Source organism: Osmerus mordax, chromosome 6 (genome assembly GCF_038355195.1).
Source record: "Osmerus mordax isolate fOsmMor3 chromosome 6, fOsmMor3.pri, whole genome shotgun sequence".
Taxonomy (NCBI): domain Eukaryota; kingdom Metazoa; phylum Chordata; class Actinopteri; order Osmeriformes; family Osmeridae; genus Osmerus; species Osmerus mordax.
The window spans coordinates 10,385,310-10,408,154 of record NC_090055.1 but is presented as its reverse complement, the minus strand read 5'-3'; the positions used below and the strand labels follow the sequence as shown (position 1 = coordinate 10,408,154).

The 22,845-nt window shown below is 44.8% G+C and overlaps 2 protein-coding genes across 10 annotated transcripts; one reads left to right on the top strand and one right to left on the bottom strand.

Annotated features, from left to right (window-relative positions):
• Window positions 1-812: 812 nt before the first annotated feature.
• LOC136944294 (tropomyosin alpha-3 chain-like) lies at window positions 813-21,135 on the top strand. 9 transcript variants are annotated; one of them, XM_067237996.1, is made up of 10 exons: window positions 813-1,027; window positions 2,042-2,167; window positions 8,023-8,156; window positions 8,854-8,971; window positions 9,134-9,204; window positions 12,632-12,707; window positions 14,698-14,760; window positions 14,982-15,051; window positions 15,156-15,234; window positions 16,255-16,683. In XM_067237996.1, exons 1-10 carry the CDS (start codon window positions 914-916, stop codon window positions 16,256-16,258), a joined length of 855 nt encoding a protein of 284 aa, XP_067094097.1. In that variant the 5' UTR covers window positions 813-913; the 3' UTR covers window positions 16,259-16,683. The 9 variants fall into 9 exon arrangements, with proteins under 9 accessions (XP_067094097.1, XP_067094098.1, XP_067094099.1 ...); XM_067237997.1 differs by lacking the exon at window positions 12,632-12,707 and adding an exon at window positions 11,729-11,804; XM_067238001.1 differs by lacking the exons at window positions 813-1,027; window positions 2,042-2,167 and adding exons at window positions 4,628-4,939; window positions 5,027-5,365.
• On the bottom strand, window positions 21,118-22,669 carry pmvk (phosphomevalonate kinase). The gene is made up of 5 exons (XM_067238006.1): window positions 22,495-22,669; window positions 22,309-22,372; window positions 22,008-22,160; window positions 21,615-21,744; window positions 21,118-21,523 (listed from the first exon to the last, which is right to left on the bottom strand). Exons 1-5 carry the CDS (start codon window positions 22,587-22,589, stop codon window positions 21,381-21,383), a joined length of 585 nt encoding a protein of 194 aa, XP_067094107.1. The 5' UTR covers window positions 22,590-22,669; the 3' UTR covers window positions 21,118-21,380.
• Window positions 22,670-22,845: the final 176 nt, after the last annotated feature.

Sequence of the window (22,845 nt, the reverse complement as noted above, 5' to 3'; positions counted from 1 at the left end):
AAAGTCTCTCTCCAGTCCAGTTGCCTCTAATTATGGTACAATGTCAGCCAAGAGACGGGTATTAATACCCACCAAGCATCTCACAGCTGGCATTCATGCCCACTGTCCCTCCGCCTTCCTTGGCCAAGTACCCCCTCCCTCCCTCCCTCCCAGTTGGCCCAGAAATGATTCTGGGCCAACTGTATCTTTGGTTGGCACTGTGGCGCTTACCTGGTACTGTGCCCCCCCCTTAACAACGAAAAAGGTAGTGGTGCAATTCACCAGTTCCAAACGACTCTGATGTGACTTCCTGAGGAGTCGGTTGTGATAGGCCAGTTTTGAACATACCACCGGACATGGTGTAGCAATTCTTTACACACTGATGGAGGCAATCCGATATTTAAGCGTGTTTTCACTCCCACTCGCTAGTGCTTTAAAAATATCTGTGTAATTCTCGTGGAAAAAAGACATGAAATAAAACCTTTTTTTAACAAAGGTGCAGGGTTGTTGCATAGTAATTGCCAAAGAAAGAGCTTGTGTGTGTGTGTATTTGCATGCATGTGTGTCATGTACAACTGTTAACCTTGACATTGAATGTCTATGGCTGTCAGGAACACAACTATATCACCTGACGGTAAATACTCTGCTTGCTCCAAGGTGAAAGATGTGTTTGTGTGTGTGTGTGTGTGTGTGTGTGTGTGTGAGAGAGAGAAGTTTGTACATGTAGTTTAATAATGGATTTTCAGGGGGAGGGGCAAGTGTGGTGGGAGTGGCCAACTTTAAATTCAGATATAAAACCCTTCTCCATTTGAGAGTCTCCGTGTGGTCCCTCTCTCATCTCACTCTCCCGTCTGGGCTTCAACTTGTCCTCCCTCATTCCTGATCCAGCAACGTCTCCTTCTCATCCTCACCAGTCCAACCAAACGCTGCCAAAATGGAGGCCGTCAAGAAGAAGATGTTGATGCTGAAGCTGGATAAGGAGACTGCTGTGGAACAGACTGCGCAATCTGATGTCGACAAGACGGCGGCTGAGGAAAAGAGCAAACAGGTGGAGCTAACACCTAGACCAGGCTAACACTTAGACCATGCTTATACCCAAACCAGGCTAATACCTAGACCAGGCTAACACCTAGACCAGGGTAGCACAGATAGTGGGTGATGTTAACTTAAAAAAAAATCAACTTAAATTTGTCTAGGACAACTTGTCCAAGACAATTTGATATTATCCCAAAATATTATTTTCTTACATTTCAATGGCCTCTTGTCACAGAACCTTCATAAGAGCCTGAAAGAACATTGATGGACAGCCACAACCACACTCAAGGTTTATACACCAGGATCCTTAAACGATACAGTTGAATGCCTCATGAATCTATAATAAGACTGTGTAAGCATTCTTCTGTGGCAGAGACAGATGACCTGTCGCCAGGTTGGGATCCAACAGAAGAGGGAGAACTTAAGCTGAGACTGACAATGGTTTACACAGGGAGGGCTTGAAGAGTTTCTGAGGATATTAATACCCTTGTGGCCTTTACACATTAGCCTCACCCCCATCAGCCCTGGCTCGATCCCAGCATTCGACTTTGGACTTGGGGTGATTGAGATCCACGCCTCGAGATCACACGTCTAATTATGGAAACAAAAAAATCTGTGGTTCTGTCAGCCAGGCAATTTCTGTATCTCATGACTTCATATTCAGTAACTGAGATTTTAAATGAACTGTCTTAAAAAACAATTCACCTTTTTTTCATGCAGACCCAACTGCACTTGCCTGTAGACCTGCTTTGAATAACCGTAATTGTAAGGAATATGCAATAACTTTGGATGTTGTTGATTAATCCTCTCGTGTCTTTTTCTTTGCCGGTGTCTCTCCTCTCCTTCACCCTTTTCCAGTTTTGCAGTCTCTGTCCTCCCTGCTCGCTCTTCTTCTCTGTCCCTCTGCGTGGGCGTAATCTCACTTCCTCTTTCTTTATCGGAGCGTTCCTTCCGTCTCTCATCCATGTTTTTCTCCATCCACCTTTTCTTCCACTGTCCCTTTCTGTCTGTTTCTCTATGAACACAGCATGAAGATGAGCTCCTGCAGATGCAGAAGAAGCTGAAGGGGACTGAGGATGAGCTGGACAAGTACTCCGAGGCCCTGAAGGATGCCCAGGAGAAGCTGGAGGTGGCGGACAAGAAGGCCGCAGATGTGAGTTATACCATCCCAGCAACCTTACACCTACAGTATGGTACACACACACACACCTACACTCAAACACATTTTCTTCCTTTCCAAAAACTTTTATTCATCTCTCCCACTTAGTATACCCATAAATACATTCTCATTTCAATAGCTTGGAGCGAAAGAGTTTAAGTGCATTATTCCGTTTTTATAAGAGCCTAAACTGATTTTGCCCAAAGCCCCACATTTACTTTTAGGCCTTTCATTTTTCTTTGAATTGCAACCCATAGGTCATAATTTCAGTTGTGTCCTTTAGCCACTGAATAGATCTCACTGAGAAATTTATCAAAAAAAAATTGATATATAATACTCATATTCGCCCAACATGGCATAAATAACAAAATTCTGCATAGATCTACTCGACTTTCAAAAAACTACTTTTTCACTAGACAGCACCCACATGTGTTCAATTGGAAGTATGGGAGTGTCAGTTGGTCTATTCTGACAACAGATATCTCATTGTGTCAGTGTGCAGTCGGACATAGTTACTGCCAGTTCTAATAGTGCCCATGTCAATTTGAGCAGGATTATTAATGAATCCCGACGGAGGTTCACAGATCAGAAGGAAACATCCGAGTATGTAATCCCCTAAACTTCCCTCTCAAATGCTATCTTCCCTCAATCCAAAATGTTCTCAATTTCAACCACCTTTTATTTACCACCTCGGTTTTCTCTAGTGTCTTCTTCCTGTCATTGTCTGCAGGACCAGGACAGTGATTGACCCCAGATATAGGGCAGCAGACCCCAGATATAGCAGGCCCACCTGTCGCAGTAATAGTTTGCCTTGTTATGGCAAAGACCTCAGGAGGCTCCCCCGTGCCAACATACCAGTGGGGCTTAAAACAGGAGAGCCCGGGAAGGGGGTCAGAAGGAGGAGGTGTGAAGAGTGTCAGAAAGACAATGCTCAGCTGGGACATACCACACGAGCTGACATGACTTATGAGATACCGACCTTGCTCGCTCCTGTGATTAAATACGGATTCTCGCGTGACATCGCTGTACTGAAATATAGTAGAAGAGGGGATCATAGGTTGAGATGATCTCAACCTATGATCCCCCCAAGCTAAGAAAGATATAAAAATGAGCATTTCCATGCAATGTCTTCAAAAGTTACCATTGTTGAAGTGAATAAAAGCCAACTCAAAACACTTCATGACAGCTGGAACAACAGTAAGGCCGTCTTCCCAATGTGCTGAGTAGTGTGAGACCTTGAGAAGGTGAAGATATCTCAGAGAGGATAAAGATATCATATCTGCTGCTTGGCTTGCACAGGATCCACAAGGCCCAGAGGACAGCTAAGCCAACCAACTATCCCGGGGTTGTGACTCACAGTTTCAGTTGCAGAAAACCCCCTCCATGTCTTGAGGCCTGACTGGACAACTGGTTAGTGTCTATACCCCCCTTCACCCCACAACAATCCAAGGGATTAGAACAGTTAGTATAGTCATGTCTCTGCTGGTGTAACCACTGTCGTCATGGTCTGCCCAGTGACTTGTCGGAGGGGGTTAATTATGTCACACCTTTAAGCTGTAGTGGGTTCAGATGTTCAAAGGTCACTGAACCTCCTCGATTGGAGTTATCCACTCTGGAGTCTGAGGGTGTCGACTGCTTCACTATGGATTAGGGGCTGTATTCAAGGGATCTGGTGGTAGTTTGTTGTGACAAGCTCTCAATTCGGTGTCCTAGATTATTTGGATCTGGAAATGCCAGTGGGTTCAAATAATTTCTCTGCAAATGGAATAACTAGGCCTTTCAAAATTCTTTACTCACATGGGGTGATAGAAGACATCATTTAAAATGTTTGGTCGAATGCAATGTTTTAGCAGCACTCTTATACATTTCCTGTTGCTCTTCAATGTCTCTATCACAAGAAAGCAGAAATGCCCTAAAATAGACACATGTACAAGACAAGTTAAAAAATATATCAAAATGGGCAGGGTCTGGAGGCTGATTCTGATTCTCAATATGTGTAAGAGAGACACCTAGTGGTCAGAAGAGGCAGACAAGACAAGTCTTACAAGATAATAAATACCAGATTAGATGGCATTCATTATCGATCAAATGTTCAACCTGTAAGCACATGATCAGCGACATTGGAGTGTGAGAGCTGGAAGCGAGCCAAACACTGAGTGTTTGGTCCATAACAAAGCAAACTGCCAACTCATTGCCCGACACAACTATCATGTGATAACAAGTCGTAGATATGTGTTCAGACTTTTTATTTTGAAACGTGAAGCAGAAAAAATAATAGATATGTTTTAATCAATCGACGTTTGTATTTTGTTTCAGCAACAATGTTAGTTTATTTGGTTTCATTATTCAGCTGGCGGGAGGATGATACGTATATTACGTCAGTTCCTTTACACGGGGCGTAGTAGACAGGAAGCGTGCTGAAATAAGGAAGAGAAAAGGAGCGAGGCAACTGAAGGGGAGGGAGAGAGTGTGAGACCATACAGCCGCTTTCCTTGCAGTTTTCCTTCAATTAATTTGAAGTAGTTACTTAGATATAAAAGCCCGTTACTCTAATTGATTTTTAAAGTGCATCAACTTTTATTCGACTATAATTCGAGCTAAAGAAAAGGATTTACTTTGTTAGCCGCGATAGCTAGCCAACTTAGCACCCTATTATAACAGAGCTGAAAACTTGGACTTAAAGTTCAGGCTATTATTCGTTTTCTCTGAGTTTTTTAGTCAATGCACTCGGAAGTAATCGTTTTATGTCATTAAGATTTGCTCAAGGTAAGGCATTTAATTCTGTATACCTGCCAGCTTCCCAGTTGCTAGCTAGCTAGATTGAAAGAAACGAGGCTCTGTTCTGATTTCCAGTTTGGACTCGTTGACGGGGCGTTGCTGTGTCTGTTTGGGAAACATCCTGCAGGGAAACCATTGACGTTTGCCAGCGACTTGGAACAAATCTTTTTGAAACGACTCTTCCACTGTGTTGTTGCGTACGAGTTTTGGGGGGTGAAATAACCAACGCGCAGATTTGGAATTTCTTTGCAAGTTTGACCTATCTAGCTAGCTACTTCAAAAATGGCCGGAGTCAATAGCATCGAGGCAGTGAAGCGAAAAATCAAAGTTCTGCAGCAACAGGCCGATGAAGCTGAGGAGAGAGCTGAGATCTTGCAAAGACAGGTCGAAGAAGAAAAGCGGTCCAGGGAACAGGTAATGGGACAACAATCGTTATTTTTGCCTTCCCCGCGCCTTCTTCTCCCAACCTTCCATTGCTTCTGAATCTTGGGATGATGTACTAGTAGGCTAATGCACACCTCATCCATGGCTGCAATTCCCCGTACTAGTTGTGGGTTATTAAACATTCATGAAGTGAGTTATCTGCTTGCTGACAATGTGGCTCCCTGCAATATTCAACTATTGCTCAGGAAAGCAATTCTCATTGAATACATTTGATCAGCTATGCATTCCGGCTCAGTGGATGACAAAAGGATGTCGCTCAAATGCTTTGAATAGTTTTAGTAGGTTCACCCTGCAATTCTCCCCTCCTTGGTATTTCAAATGTTTGCCCTGAGGCTGAGCCCTCAACAACTCGTTAAATTCCTACTGCTCTCTTCAAGCAAATTGCTAGTGATGTAAGCGCCAGGTTGCCGCACGGTGCTAAATGTATTGCCACTTTATTGCTTCTTTGGGGGTCTTTCTTTGGACGGTCCTTAGGTTGAGGTATCTGGGTCATAGTATTCCACGGAAGGTCTATAGTATTAGCATGTGTTCTGTTATTTTTTCACATTCGTGGCCATTGCTGTGGCTTATCTATATGTCCATATGGTCTTTTGCCTTTACACTGGAAGATAAGCCCTGCATGCGGCCAGTGATAATGGGCCCCTGACCAACCCTGTGTTTTTTTTCTGTAGGGACACAAACATGTCTCAACCGCAGTCACTTGACAGTAACAACCCAAGTTAACACACGTTTTAGTTTTAAAAGAACAGCTTTAAGATCTCTGTAGCCAACTTCTAGCATGGACTTGAGTTGTAGGCGTGAGGCTGTGTGCTAACCGCCTGCTTTGTCATGCTCTATGGTGACACAGGACGTGTGTTGCAAACCGATTCTGTTGCCCTTTTTTGGTGATGCCAAAGAAGGAAATGACAACGGATGACAAAAAAAATGGTGGTTTGAGTGAGTCCTCCTCTCAGAACAGTTGAAGAGGAAGTTGGCCTGTCAAGGAATGTTCTGCCTCTTCCCGCAGGGTAAATCCTCCCTCGCCTTGGAGCTTTGTCGAAGTAATGGTGCCGGTGTCATTTTGGCCACCTGTTTGTCTCTGGAGAGAAGCCTACACAGCCCCTTATCTTCACAGGCAGCTAGCCTAAACCTCTTTAGGGACAGGCTAATGGGGATGACTCCTTAAGACTCAAGCTAACAGGCAAACACAAATTTTTATGTACACGTCCTGAGTAAACCAAAGCCAACTAGTAATGAACCCTTTCCAAGCATACGTTCTACATGCATCTTCCAAAGAAATGCCCTCGGATGACCATGAGGAGAGAAAAAAACACTAGACAACTAAAAGGCACCAGCACATTGTGAAACACAAACTCCAATACAGGAAATGTAGTAATGAGCCTAACGGCTCAACAGGTGAAAGTCATTTCTGTATGGGATGAGTATTATTGGCTGTGCAAGGGGGTTTCTTATTTGCATGTCTCTATGGCGATGGCCCACGTTGGCGGAAGGGCGGTTGCTTGTGCAGGCTGTCCAACACCCGCTTGCCAGCACCATGGCAACGATTTGCAATCTGTGCCAGAGTTGTTCTTTCAGGCGCTCAGCATGTTGCCTTTGGGTGTTCTGTTCGTCTCTTGCGTTGCAAGGGAAGAGTAAAAGGCTGTTTTTAAGCAAGACCTCAAGTGGTCATTCATTGTTTGGGGCCATGTTGTACCCAGGTACTGTCTTGGCCTGTGTGTGCGTGCACCACTATCGGTTCCAGTGAGGGCTAAAGGCATTTCCATGACAGTGTTTAAATCTGTGGCTGTAAGAGGGGTGTCACAGTTTCTTACTGGTGACATGTCCATCTGGCCAAGGCTGCCGTAAGCCTCCTGTCGCTCTCCCTGCCCGGAGCCGCCCTCTGTCTCCTCCTGACGCACATTCTTCACTTGCTTTAAGGCTCAGGGGGAGGGAGGGAGGGGGAGGGATAAGAAGACTAGCAGCTCTACAACACCATAGCATTCATTAATTCAAGTGCTTTAACCTTTAGTTCGTCCAGCTCATGCCCCTCTCTCATGCCGTCTGGGCTCGCTCTCTCTCTCTCTGGTTCTATTTATTTCAGCTCTTTACTACTGCCCAGCATGGGTCAACACATTCTGATGTAGGCTGGTGTGCCCAATTTGTGCTGTTGTGACTGATGCAGCATCACTTGGGGAGGGCGGGGGTGTGTTTCTCAAACTCGCGGTGTAATCCAATATGACATGTTGGTGTCCATTACACAAAGGCAGAGTAGAGTAGCGGAGAACACACACACACACAGCTCGGTGGACAGTGCTCACCTCCCTCTCTTTTTCTCCCACGCACGCTGGCTAACTGAGGGGAAGGTGGAGTCGGCCTCTAACAGGCCTCTGTGAATGATGCATCATACACGCACGTCACAGCCTGAGGGAGAAGAGGCCCATCAAGTGTGGGCCTGCACGTTTTGAGTGCCCATAACATAATCGAATTCCTCCCTCACAATACAATGTAGGCGTTATGAACATATTGGAAGAGGCCCTCCAGGGTGGTCCCACGCGTACGTAATGCCACTGCCGGGCCTCATCTCTTTTGTGTGTGTGTGTGTGTGTGTGTGTGTGTGTGTCTCTCTCTCTCTCTCCCTCGTCCCCCAGGCTGAGGCTGAGGTGGCGTCCCTGAACAGGCGTATCCAGCTGGTGGAGGAGGAGTTGGACAGGGCCCAGGAGAGACTGGCCACCGCTCTGCAGAAGCTGGAGGAGGCTGAGAAGGCTGCGGACGAGAGCGAGAGGTGTGGGCTGGGGCTGGGGGGTGGCGGGGGGGGGGGGGGGGAAGCTGGCTCCGAACTGTGTTGCGATTCACCTTTGGTTTCCTCCGACACCGCCACTTCCTGATCCCCCTAGCGGGGGTGGTTTTACTTCCTGTGAGGGTTCCAGGCCAGACAGGATGTAGGATGAGGAGAGTCACAATGACAGGGTTCATGTTGGAACCGGCAGTGTTGGGTTTGGAGAGACGGGGAGGATTGAGGCTAATTCTGGGTGGGTGGACGTTGATGTTAATAACCAAGACTTTTTGAACCAAGTCAAAACACACACACACACGAAAACTTAGCCCCCCCACCCCAACACCGTGCCCTTCAATCTCGCTGTGCTCACATCTGGTCTGCGTTAAGAGTCTGCATCAGAGATCAGGTATTAGCAGGAGAGATGGACACAGGCCCCTGGCTCAGGCCCCTCATCAGCTACAACAACATTGAGCAACAGTGCCGTGTAGAGGGACGACTTTGGACAAGTCACATTCCATACTCGCCCGTGTGCTGCGAATCATCCATTTGGATACTGCTTCACAGGAGAGATCTAGTACACAATGACGAATCCTCCATTTTAAGTTGGGAATCCTCCGGGTCCAAGTCGATAGGATCTCGAAACGGTCAGTTGCGGGTCGTGTTTCGTAACCCTTGGCATGCCTCCCTCCCCTCCCTCGCCCAGGGGCATGAAGGTGATTGAGAACAGGGCCCTGAAGGACGAGGAGAAGATGGAGATGCAGGAGATCCAGCTGAAGGAGGCCAAGCACATCGCTGAGGAAGCCGACAGGAAGTACGAGGAGGTGAGCTGAACACACACACACACACACGCATCCTAAGCAGTTAACGTTATCATCGGCTCTCTCCTACCTACATGTCTCTCACATTGGGTCACCTTCTCCCTACCTCCTCCCCGCTCCTCCCCTCTTTCTCTCCCTCTTGTCTCCTTGCTTCTCTCCCTCCAGGTGGCTCGTAAGCTGGTGATCATCGAGGGTGACTTGGAGCGTACAGAGGAGAGGGCAGAGCTGGCAGAGACGTGAGTCGCTTTCTCTCACACACGCACAAATGCTGGACCCCACACTACTTGTACATGCTCTGTCGAATGTTTCAATTGAACCCAAAGCAATGCCGGCGAGCTCGCACGCCGACAATCATCCTGCATTCAACGTCATATGCAGGCACTGAATTGTCCTAACGACGCCATGAAGTAACTTTTGGAACCCCCTCGGTTCCTTTGCTGCACATTTGCATGGCTTTAACTTTGCCAGCACAAGTACTCCCAGCATCCCTTCAGGACCCTCGCCAGGCTGCCCAGGGCTCTGCCTGACTGCATGACCGCTCACACACCACTGCTGCGGCCTTGGCATCATGTAGTAGTCGCACGCCCACTTTTATGTCCCTGTGAACCATAGATTTCTTTTCACCTGAATATACAGTTAGGTCCATAAGTATTTGGACATTGACACAATTTTCATCATTTTGGCTCTGTATACCACCACAGTGGATTTGAAATGAAACAATCAAGATGTGCTTTAAGTGCGGACTTTCAGCTTTAATTTCAGGGTATTTACATCCAAATCAGGTGAACGGTGTAGGAATTACAATACATTTTATATGTGCCCCCCCCCCTTTTTAAGGGACCAAAAGTAATTGGACAATTGGCTGCTCAGCTCTTCCATGGCCAGGTGTATGTTATTCCCTCATAAAGGGAGTTTGTTATTTCATTGACAAGGAGCAGATAAAAGGTCTAGAGTTAATTTCAAGTATGGTATTTGTGTTTGGAATCTGTTGCTGTCAACTCTCAATATGAAGTCCAAAGAGCTGTCACCATCAGTGAAGCAAGCCATCGTTAGGCTGAAAAATCTAAACAAACCTATCAGAGAGATAGCAAAAACATTAGGTGTGGCCAAATCAACTGTTTGGTACATTGTTAAAAAAAAGAACGCACTGGTGAGCTCAGCAACACCAAAAGACCCGGAAGACCACGGAAAACAACTGTGGTGGATGACAGAAGAATTCTTTCCCTGGTGAAGAAAAACCCCTTCACAACAGTTGGCCAGATCAAGAACACTCCAGGAGGTAGGCGTATCTGTGTCAAAGTCAACAATTAAGAGAAGACTTCACCAGAGTAAATACAGAGGGTTCACCACAAGATGTAAACCATTGGTGAGTCTCAAAAACAGGAAGACCAGATTAGAGTTTGCCAAAAAACATCTAAAAGAGCCTGTACAGTTCTGGAACAACATCCTATGGACAGATGAGACCAAGATCAACTTGTACCAGAATGATGGGAAGAGAAGAGAAGAGTATGGAGAAGGGAAGGAACTTCTCATGATCCAAAGCATACCCCCTCATCAGTGAAGCATGGTGGAGGTAGTGTTATGGTGTGGGCATGTATGGCTGCCAATGGAACTGGTTCCCTTGTATTTATCGATGTGACTGCTGACAAAAGCAGTAGGATGAATTCTGAAGTGTTTTGGGCAATATTATCTGCTCAGATTCAGCCAAATGCTTCAGAACTCATAGGACGGCGCTTCACAGTGCAGATGGACAATGACCCGAAGCATACTGCGAAAGCAACCAAAGAGTTTTTTAAGGCAAAGAAGTGGAATGTTCTGCAATGGCCAAGTCAATCACCTGACCTAAATCCAATTGAGCATGCATTTCACTTGCTAAAGACAAAACTGAAGGGAAAATGCCCCAAGAACAAGCAGGAACTGAAGACAGTTGCAGTAGAGGCCTGGCAGAGCATCACCAGGGACGAAACCCAGCGTCTGGTGATGTCTATGGGTTCCAGACTTCAGGCTGTCATTGACTGCAAAGGATTTGCAACCAAGTATTAAAAGTGACAATTAGATTTATGATTATGTTAGTTTGTCCAATTATTTTTGGTCCCTTAAAAAGGGGGGGGGGGCACATATAAAATGTGTTTTAATTTCTACACCGTTCACCTGATTTGGATGTAAATACCCTGAAATTAAAGCTGAAAGTCTGCACTTAAAGCACACCTTGATTGTTTCATTTCCAATCCATTGTGGTGGTATACAGAGCCAAAATGATGAAAATTGTGTCAATGTCCAAATACTTATGGACCTAACTGTATATACATATTTTTTTTCTTCCCAAAAAGAAATTAGGCTCTGATTGCCATGTGATGTACAGAAGAGATCTTTTCTTGGTCTTGGCTGGTACTAGAAGTAAACATTTAGGTTTTTTAACTATAAAAGTAACGGCACACAATTGTTGTCACGCTGCTTGACGTTTGAATTGTCTTTACGACAGTGATGGCGTGTCATAAATTCTAGCCCAAGTTATGTCGGCTCAGACAGAGCAGAGTCGATCATCATAAAAGTGGGAATGCTTTAACAGTTCTAATCTGTCCCTCCCTCTGTCTCCATTGGTTATATGCCTGTTGTCTGCATGTCTTACCGACATATCACTCGTGCACCATTCCTTCTCTCTGTCTATCTATCTGTCTCTCTCTCGCTCCCTCTTTCTCTCTCTCTCTCTCTTTGCATGCGCTTGTGTCATGTGACCCCCCCCTCCACGTTCACTAACAGCAAAGTCCGGAGGTTGGATGAACAGCTGAGGGGTTTCGACCAATCCCTGAAGAGCCTGCAGGCCTCTGAGGACAAGGTACTGCCCCCTTCCACCCCTCCCATTCACACTGGGGACACGGGGTCCCTTACAGGGGTGGGGGGTCGCAAGGGGGTTGTCTGGGCTCCCCAGAGGGAGGAGGGAGGGGGCGTTTTGTGAGGATTTTCAGCCCTCCTGCCTTCGCTACTAGCAAAGTTATCCCCCCCCTGCGCGCTCCTCTGACTGCATGGCCGCTGTAGTGGTCTCGCTTCCTCCCCGCGCCCCTCCTCGTGTGCTCCCTCCTCTTATCTCCTCTTCTCCTCCCTCTCCTCTTATCTCCTCTCCTTCCCCCTCCTCGTCTCTCTCAAACACGCTGCCTACCATGTGCATGAATGTAACCGTCATCACTTAGACTCAATGCGCTCCATATTCCAAGGTCTGCCAGCAGGATTTGACCCTGGACATTTTCGTGTGGTGTACCATGGATTTACCGAAGAACTGTCTTTTTTTTTTTGTCCTTTTTTTTGTTTTTGCCCCATTGTTGTTGTCTTAGTTTTCAGGAGACTGTTTGAGATCTCACTGTCAACAGGAGGTTAAAGTTCATGCCTTTCTATCCAGTTTTTTTTTATTTATTATTTAATTTTTTCTCGTTGTAAATCTCTCGTCTGTTTGTCTCTTCCCCCTCCTTCCCTGTTCATTGTCACTTGTCTTTTTCCTTGCCCCCCCCACACTCTATTTCTACCCCTTGACCTGTGACCTTTGCCCCTTCATGCCCCCCCTCCTTCATCTTCCCCTCTCTCCCTGTCATCACCCCATCCCTACACTGGCCAAAACGCAACCTTCAAACAAACCGCGCACAAAAAAACCCACGCATATAAATACTGCAGCAAATGTGCGGAATTGGAGGAGGAGCTGAAAAATGTCACCAATAACTTAAAGTCCCTGGAGGCCCAAGCTGAGAAGGTAGGAGGGAGTGAAAAATGGGGTGGGGAGGGGGAGGGTGACGGTCCCTGCATGCATTTGGAACTATAACCCTATCCAGGCCAGTCCCAGTGAAAACCAAATGTTCATCTGTGGCATCCATACCATGGTTCACTGTTCTGGATGGACATTAACATGTAGAATATGTTTTGGAAGGCTTTCTTTTAACTTGTGTTCATGAGAAGAAAAAAAAAGATTTTTTTATCCAGAGACCTAATGGTGTATAAAATCATTTTATATTTGTTGCTGTGTGTACACGTGCTACTATTTACTGTGTTGGATGCCAGGTTATTTACCAGTTATGACTAAAAGATACCTAAAATACCTCTACCGTTTTTGTCCAAAGCTACTTCAGGAAATGAGTGATGTCATGACACCAATGTGCTTAAGCAATTGGAACAGGTCAATTCTATTTCCTCTATCTCTATATAGAGTGGCATACACTGGTGGTTTGCTATTGATCACAATGTTTCACTCATACAGGCAAAACAATCATTCAGTGTCTACATACCCCAGAACCTGTTTGCTAGTGTGTAACTCCATGCCTCACATTGCAACCCTTGTTTGGACAAAACCTGACCTGAAACAACCAATCAGAGAGCCAGAATAACAGGATCCAAGTCAGAGGCACGCTTTTTTGACGTCAACAGAAAACAAACGAAATGGCAGCCAGAACAAGCCATTATTTGACCTGGGGCAGTGGGGGAGGGATTTGTAACAGAATTAGCCTTGCAAAGACCTGGTAACTCTTGGAAAGGTGAGACGGGGATTAAGACGACATGAAAGTGTAGGTCTGGATGCAACTGTTGTTGTGGGAACAAGAGGGGAAATGTCAGACAAAAGCTTTTTCACAGGACAGTCAGTGGGACAGTTGCTTGACAACAGCCCCCCCAGGCCCTTAGTCTCCCTTTCTCTAGTGCTTCTAGAGGGGCCCAGGATGGATTTCTGAGGCCTGTCTGCAGAGAGGGAGGCAGTGCACTGTGGCTCTGCTCTGGCGCAATCCTGCTGCTGTGTTGGCTAGCTTGCCACACCCAGTGTGCAGCTGCAAGAATGCAAACCCCCCTCTTCTCCCCTCCCCCTTAAAAAGTGACGCCACAGCTTCCTACAACACCAGGGCTTTGTGGCTCGCAGAAAGAGGCCTTTTCAGCAAGTTCCCTCACTCTTGCTGCCAGAGTGACTATCTGCCAATTATGTCATTTTGACAAACTCGCTTCTCGCCCCCCCCCCCCCAGATAGCTTGTTGTCAAAGCGACAGTATAGAAAATAATTTTATTTTGTCAAACCACTTGATGTTGTTCGATTTTCAGAAAACTAGCGTCACTAATTTATTGCTTCTCGTGAGCAGAGGTGAATTAGTGGACTGTTGCCACTGGTGACCCAGTGTCCACCAAAAACACCAATGGGAATATGGCCTTGGCCAGGTCTTCTAAAAGGATACAGTGTATGTGCCACATTAGTGAAAAAGGCTTTAGGAATTACAAATATGCGTTGTCAGACTTGACTCATCGACCCCCCCCCCCCCCCCCTCCCCTCCCCGGTGGGGTTAGCTCTGTGGGGGGGGATGTCTGTTTCTGAGTTTCATATTCCCCGCTAGAGCTAGGCTATGATGTTACCCAAAAATAGTGAAGTGAAACAGTGCTTTTGTCAACACAAAATCCTTTTAATCTTGTTTCTCTATGACAAGAAAAGCAGGAGAGTAGCTGCTTATAATGTATTCATTTAGCAGACACTGTCACCCAATGCCACATAGGGATTTAAACCTGCAATCTCTTGATTGGCATGTGCCACAGTCCGTGGCTGGTAGAATGCAATGCATAGAACAGAGATATCTCCAGTGTAAATTTGGGGGCCTCTTAGCAGCTCTTGGCTGTTCTAACGTTCTGCAGAGTTGCCATGGGAGTCCCCTGTGTGCCAGATGTCTCTGATTGGCTTCTTCCCTCCCCTCCACCACCCCCCCCCCCTCCCGCTACAGTACTCCCAGAAAGAGGACAAGTACGAGGAGGAGATAAAGATCCTGACCGACAAACTCAAGGAGGTGAGAATCCACACAACGGGCTGTCTTGTTTTGTTTGCCTGTCCAAAAGAATGGATTTTAGGATTTAAAAAAAACATCAAATGTTTTGTACTATGCAATTAACCTTTGACTGAGTTTATGGTATAGATGAATCAGTATAGACTCAACCTTGATATTAGAGGAGCCTGTGTATGGACCTGTCCTGGCCTTCTGTCCTGAGCAAGTCTTGATTCACCTCACAGGCTGAGACCCGCGCTGAGTTTGCTGAGAGGTCAGTGGCGAAACTGGAGAAGACGATCGACGACCTGGAAGGTGGGTGTTCCCTCGCTTTCCCTCTTCCTCAATCTCCCCCCCCAACCTTCCTTCCTTGGTCTTCATTTCTTCATCCCTGTCTCTCTCCTTCCGTCCACCCACAGATGAGCTCTATGCACAGAAACTGAAGTACAAGGCCATTAGTGAGGAGTTGGACCATGCCCTCAATGACATGACCTCCATGTAAATACCCCTTAGGTGTTGCCTGTGTGATGTGGTTTGGACTTGCGTGCCGTGTGGTGTCAACACTGTGAATTTTACGGTCGACCTCTTTGAGGCATAGGTGCTAACTATTGAGATGTAAGTGGGAGGTTTCACGACAAAGGCAGCTTTTTACTGCGGGAAAGTCTACGGTAACTTCACGACTACCATGAGATGCAATTCACTTGCACAACATGTACACCTAGTCTTACATATTTCTACACTGTAATTAAAAAAATTAAGTGCATGTTGACACTTCAAATCTGCCCAGTGTACACCCGTATAATTCTTGGTTGATTTCATGCTTAGTTTATCAAGTAAATGTAGCTTACAGCTTGCGCACCGACCATGACATTACTCCTATATATATTTTCTCTCACTTCTGCAAAGTTACTGGCGTGGGTTGTAACCTAGGCAACAGTACAACACAAGGCATAACAATCTCCCTCTCCTCTGTCTACGAACGTCGATAGGCGTGAGAGGGGCTCACTGACGCTGTTCTTCACAGCTCTTAGGAACTCGACTGATCCCCTTTTTGCAGTAGTCTAACATGTTCGACGACATGTCTTCCTTCTCGTTATCACCCAATATAACACGTGGTGTCTCTCAGCTGCATCCCTCGGGTTGTCCACCCGCCGAGGAATTCAGCTGGGGAAGCAGTGACGAGGACTCGGAACAGTATTTTCCTGATTAGCTCTCGGTGTGGTGGTATGGGTGTCGTTGAATAGGTCGAATTCTAAGGTCTTAGGTTTTACTTTCACCATTCTGCCTGAATCGTCTCGAGTCCCTCTAGGTTTGTACTTGACTAAGCCTTTACATCGATAACGATCACAACCCAAGTCCCTGCATGTTTTGAATTTTGTTTTGAAGTTGCATGCATCTGCGGATTTGAATTGAGTTTCTTCCCCTTTACACGACTGGCTATAATAACCATGGTGTGAAGTTTCTGTGCGATGGTGTGACCCACAATGACGAAATGGCTGCTCTTCCACTCTATTTCAGATAAATTGGACTCGTTAGATACCGGTGAAAACTTGGCCAATGCACTCTGAATGTGGTTGTGGGCTTGACCATTCCAATTCGGTCTGGCCTGAAATGCCGCAGCGGTTGCTCTCTCTCTCTCTCCCTCCCCACCCTTCTCTTGTGCTCTCTCTCTCCCCCCTGCTTTTCCTCTCTTTTGTGACTCATTCCTGATGAACATCTAGAGAGAATCCCTGCCCTCCTCTTCGTCACCGGTGCCTGACCCTTCCTTTCTCTCTAGACCGTGTTCTCTCTCTCTCTCTCTCTTTTATCATGGCACTTACAGCCAGTACGCTGGCTGCGTATCTGGGTTACCCTTTTTTTTTGTTTTTTCTCACACACCCTGTATTTGTGACTGGTTCTATGTCTCTAATGAAGGGAAAGGGGGGAGGTAAAAAAAAAAGCAAAGTATTGACTGTTGTCTGCTTCACTGATTTGTTTGCTGTCCACACTCTGGGTTGTAGTCATGTTCTTTCACTCTGAATTTTGGCTTGGACTGGCTTCACCTGCATCACTCAAGGTTGGTCCGAGCTGTTCGACACACACCCAAACTTAATGGTGCTGTCAAGCCCACCAGTTTGGTCCCCCCTTGGACCCCGAAACAAAGTTGAAGAGGAAGTCGGGGGGGATCACAACATGCATCATCCTGGTGTGCTGCATACCATGAAGATGAAAGATGATAGACCAAGTTTAGGGGTTTTATAAAGAGGAAAGCCGTCTATAAATCCTTGGTATACCTACCTGGATGAACACAAATGCAATGCTGACATGGGAACAAATGAGCTTCACATTAGTTAGGTTACATCACCCCTCACCTTGTGACATCATCCCTCAATAAGTATTTTGAGGGAAATGGTCAATGTATGCAGATGACTGTATTCCATAATAGCTGCCCCAAAGCAGTGTCCTTCAAAATATATAAAAGATACACTGACTATAGCACTGAAGATAACATTTAATCTAGCATAGCATTTCATGCTCCATCAGGCTTGCTAGATTTAATAAATTGTCAAACCGAGGGTCGTAATACTTCAGTAGAACATGAAATCTGTGATCTTAACTGGTCTTGACAGAAAGACCAGTTGTTTCTCTCCCCTTGACAGGGGAATATATATATATTTTAATATGTGGAGATATGTACAGTACGTATACAAATGCACTGTCTACTTTTCAGCTGTTGCTACACAAATATTTTGGGGGGCTATGTTTTGCAATATTGCATTGCAGAGCTTGGTTAAAATATCAATAGGACACAAGTAGCAAATATTTTAAATATATTGTCAAATCCGGCAAGGCAAGTTTATTTGTATAGCACATTTCAACAAGGCAATTCAAAGTGCTTCACATAAAACTGTGAAAAGCATCAAAACATCAAAAAGAGAACAATATTTAAGAACATTCAATAAGACATGTTAAACAGTCAAAAAGCAAGAAATTAAATAAAAGTTGCAGTGCAGTTTAAGAAATAAAATGCTGGAGTGAGATGCAGAAATTGATATCCTTGAATCTGGTTCAATTAAAGGCAACAGCAAACAGTGAAGTCTTCAATCTGGATTTAAATGAGCTGAGGGTCTCAGCAGACCTGCATCTTTCAGGGACCTTGTTCCAGATATGTGGTGCAGAAAAACTGAACGCTGCTTCTCCATGTTTGGTTCTGACTCTTGGAACACAAAGTAGACCAGTCCCAGATGACCTGAGGGGTTGGGATGGTTCATAAGGTAGCAGCAGATCACCAATGTATTTTGGCCCTAAAACCATTCAATGCTTTATAAACCAGCAGCAGGACTTTAAAGTCAATTCTTTGTTGGACAGGAAGCCAATGCAAAGACCTCAGAACTGGAGTGATGTGATCCACTTTCTTGGTCTTAGTGAGGACTCGAGCTGCAGCTTTCTGATTGACTTTTTACAGAGACCTGTCAACACACCGTTACATTAGTCGAGTCTACTGAAGATAAATGCATGGACAAGTTTCTACAAATCCTGTTGAGACATAAGTCCTCTAACCCTTGATACATTCTTCAGGTGATAGTAGGCTGATTTTGTAATGGTCTGTATATGGCTGTTGAGGTCTGAATCCATAATTACACCTAGATTTCTGGCTTGGTTCGTGTTTTTTAACATCAGCGATTGAAGCCGAGCGCAGACTTTCAGTCGTTCGTCCAAAAACAATAACTTCTGTTTTATCTTTATTTAATTGAAGAAAATTCAGGCACATCCAATGTGAAATTCAGGACATTTGATGTGTCAAATGTACAGTCACAGTACTAGTCTTTAGTCCCTAACCACCTTTCAGTGTGTCAGAGAAACACGGCCAAGGATATGGCTCCAAGGTGACTTCCTGTAACTAAATATAGGCACCGCTCCCTGGTGAGACTAAACATCTACATTATATGCTCACACTGCAAATATGAACAACGTCAACTCTTCAGACTTCCTATAGTACATCTCAAATTGATCAATAACCTACTAAATTGTAGTTTTCCGTCCGATTTAACAAGGTGTTTTAAAGATCCCTGCAGGATTTGACGCAAATACCAAAATCCATATAAAACCCTCAGAAGGGACATGGGGGAAATTCCTACGGCTGTGGAAATTAAGTGTGAGGAAGACAATTGTGGCTCCATAGGGCGTCACCTAGAGTTTGAACTCAATTTAGTCTCTGCTAAAATAAAACATGTTATGTTTCCATAAATAATATGAAATTCACTTTCAATCTAAAAGGAACTTGTTCAGAAGGTTTAAAGAATCTTAAAAGATTTTAAGAGCTTACAATGGTGAGCAGTCCCAGACTTTTTTGGCCTTGTCTCTGACACATCTCATAACTGATGCTAAGCTAGCTGAGTGTATTCTGTCATTGGAAAAGGAATCTGCAAATATGTAGGCCCATAAACTTTATCATTTATTGAGGACAGTACGGCATTTGTTTGTTGCATTTGTTTAGATGTCGGCCCTTAGCTTTCCCTCCACATCTACAATCCTTCCACTGTCTGGAAAAAAACATACATAAGAGGAACAAAAAGCAGGAGGTGGCTGGTTGTAGTGGAAGTTACAGAGCAAGGCTGCAATGTTGCTGGCAGTTACAGGTGTTCTACCATTTTTACGAGTAAAAAAAAAGTGGCAAAGAGTGGTGGCAGTCTTGTGTGGGGACCGAAAGACCCTAAGAGTGAGCTCCATTAGGTTTATTTCTCAAAGAATTGGTCACTAATTTAGCTGTCGTGGATCTGTGCTGCTAAAACCTGACAAACGGTGTCTTGGTACATTGGGATCCTTTCGCTCAACCCTCTAACTGATGTTTGTTTCATCTGCAGATGCCCTGGCTACTGCCAAGGAGGCAAATGTGAAGCTCCACGCCACCCTGGACCAGACTCTGGAGGAGCTGAACAGCTGCTGAACAACCCCCTGGCGCTCCAGCCTGGGCCTTCCTGTTCCCCAGCACCACCCCTGCTCCCCACCCCCCACCCCCCAACCCTGACCCCAGCCCTAGCCTTGATTGTCTGTCTGTGCTGGAGGACTGTGTTTAGGGATGGGAATTGGGTTGACTCGATTGTTTTTGGTGAAGGTAGCACTTTCTCCAGTCCACACCTAGCCAAAAGTTTCTTGCCTTCTAGGTCATCCTGTACGGCCGAAACGCTTCTCCCACATTCCCAACCCAAGTATCTATGGCTTTCCTACAGATTAGTGTCTGCATTTTTTGTAGTCTGTCTCTTCATAGCACTCTTCTCACCTCAACAACTGCGACATTACTCAAGCATTCGCGTCTTAAGTGTTCATCACCAGTCTCTGATTTGACACATTCCAGATTGGGGTGCCGTTTAAGTGTTTCCTCACAGAGGTGATTCCCCTGACTAACTTCCTTTTGGCTGTCAGCTGTTTCACCATAAGCATTGTGAATAGTTTCAGGCTTTTCTGCTCTGGCTACTGGCCTGGTGAGAGGGATGTGTTTTGGGTCCATTGGAACTCTTTTTGAAAGGTTTGATAAAAGCAACTCTTAACTCGGCTCTGCTTTTCTATCCCTTTGGAATGGGAACAAACCATTCCAATTCATAACTGCCTCCCATATCGACACTTGCCCCATCTTATTTCCAATCCCCACTATTCACTGTCCAACCACTTGCCCTCGACTGGTACTTCTCAACCAGAGCACTGTTTTTTTTTAATTGATAAGTGACTGTGCCAATTTTGAGGGATCGCAAAAGTCTTACCTTTTGTGCAGTCGTTATGTTGTCATATTCAAGAACATACTGGAGATTGAATTTGCTTTTTTTTGGTTTTGTGTATGGGTTTTTTGGGGAGGTGTTTTGTTTCACTGGTATTTGTGAGGTTTTTATTTTCCCCAAAATATTCCCCAAAAAGGGCCACCATCTTAACTTACTGTAAACAAAACGGTTACATTTTGAGTCAGTTATTTTTGTTCTTCCCTTAAGATCAGGAAATTTCGTTTTAGATCATTATAAGGATTCGATTAGCTTGGATGATGTGCAGTTTTTCCTTTTTTCAGCCATATTGTTTCTTCAGATATGATGCGAGAAGTGGGTAGGGAGGGTAGTGATCAGCCAATCACAACGCGTTCCACTGCCAAAATGGAAGCATAGGGGCCAATGAGAAGGGAAACACAAAAGGGTATTGTCTAAACCTATCAGTATAGATTATTAAAACTATATTTTTTTTCTGCAAATGAAGTGAGCTGCAAGCATAATAAAATTAAATAAAGGAATACAAATATCGTATTTGCATCAAGTAAAAAGTATTGCATCAAATGTTTTTAACTGGAACTTTTCACTCAGAGCTAAGTGTAAGCATTTTGTTACCAATGAGGTCTTCATTGTAATAATCATGACACAAATGGACACAGGATTTTTTTTTTAATAAAGAACCATGATTCATATTGACATTCCAAAATTGACTTGTTTGTTTTTATTATTACACATCTTTAATGTAAGGTTTAAAAATAACAACTTGCTTGAGTGCACACCTTTTCATTCAATCTGTTAACATTAGTCCCTAAAAGCTAGGATCACATGTTTTCACAGAAAACATTACATCATATGATGAATTGTGTTTCAAACATGTCCCTTCATATTTTGATTGGTCATCATCATTGTGTTCAACTACAGTCTTGTTTTTTCTTTAGCCAATGAGAGGAGCATATGGAGCTGGTCTTCCAATGGGGGAGCAGCTCTGTCATTTCTTATTATCCAATCAAACTGCACTCCCTGGTCCAGACCGCATTCAGACTCTGCATCATCTATTCCTGAAAGAAGCACAATAATAGAGGGGTTTCCCCAAAACCCTATTGCATGTACTTAACAATATAATGAGCCAATGTACCAGTAATTGTATACCTGCCGTGAACTCCCAGCCCCTCTCCCTCCTGGTCTCCTCGGAAGCTTCGACCCGAACACAGCGAGACTGACTGGGGTACTCCCGCCAGAACCACTGCAGGTCTGACAGGCGCCGCGTGTCACTTACAACCTGCAAAGTACATAGTAGTGTTGCTGAAGATTGACAGGCACATGTAGGCAACGTCTCTGCTCTACTCAGGCTGGTGTGCAGGCTTTTATTCAAGCCCGGATCTTACAGATACAATTCTCAAAGGCTCTTCTTGAAATGAGGTGCTGGACTACTGAAGCATTACAGAAAAGGTGGACACACTTAAATTATCTTTTGAGCACTTTGGAGTAAGTCTAGGTTTGAGTTTTTTTTTTCTGTAGGCATTTACTTTATTCTCTACTTACCCAGATAGGTCGTTGAGCTCCTTCAATGGCCAGTCGACAGAAAAAGCCAGGGTCCTGTTCTCTTTGCCTTTCACCCCACTGGATCATATCCGCACGGTACTTCTCCTTGTACTGTCCTGCTCCCAACAACTCCCCAAAGTCCAGTCCATGTTCCTGACAGGCAATGGAGAAGGATCACTGAATAACATGCGATACACATTCAAGTGATCATTTCCATTCAATTTATGAGATGACAGTCTGTGATGCTTTATGTCCATCAGTTACCCTCCCTTTCAGTTTGACTGCAGGTGTGATTACTAACCTGTGCATATTGATGCTTGAGAGGACCAGAGAGACGCAAGATAGAGCACACATCAGGTCCTAGTCTTCGAGTAAAATGTGAATGCAAAGTTAAACACATTGATTTATAGCTAAAAGTAAGCTACTGTCTGTAGAATTCTGGACATTGCTGCTAGCTTAGTTGAGCATGGAAGAGTTGGCAAGCTACCTTTTATGAATCAAATCCGTCACGTAGTCTTTCCCAGACTTCCGTTTCCCGCTGAACAAAAGTATAATTTTAGGTTCCACTATAGCCATCATCATCTCACGCAATCTAATAATGAAATAGGATATTACTTATCATTTTGACACTAACAGTTTGAGTCCACACATGAAATCGTACCACTGACACGATGGCGTAGCTACAGTAATATACGGTATACGCACGCCAGGTAAAAGTAAATGTTCTTATTTGCATATAAAACATGCGATTCATTAAATGCATTAAGAGTTAAACAATGTATGTATAGAACTTTGTTCTAATATGATGTTTTTTTATTTGAATAGATTTGAAAAAAAC

Coding starts and splice junctions, on each gene's coding strand:
- LOC136944294 (XM_067237998.1), top strand. CDS start 914: ATGGAGGCCGTCAAGAAGAAGATGTTGATGCTGAAGCTGGATAAGGAG. Junction 8,972..9,133: donor CCGACAGGAAGTACGAGGAG/GTGAGCTGAACA, acceptor CTCTCCCTCCAG/GTGGCTCGTAAGCTGGTGAT. Junction 15,052..19,580: donor GACGATCGACGACCTGGAAG/GTGGGTGTTCCC, acceptor TTTCATCTGCAG/ATGCCCTGGCTACTGCCAAG.
- pmvk (XM_067238006.1), bottom strand. CDS start 22,589: ATGATGATGGCTATAGTGGAACCTAAAATTATACTTTTGTTCAGCGGG. Junction 22,373..22,494: donor ACGGATTTGATTCATAAAAG/GTAGCTTGCCAA, acceptor TTTTACTCGAAG/ACTAGGACCTGATGTGTGCT. Junction 22,161..22,308: donor TCAAGCATCAATATGCACAG/GTTAGTAATCAC, acceptor ATTGCCTGTCAG/GAACATGGACTGGACTTTGG.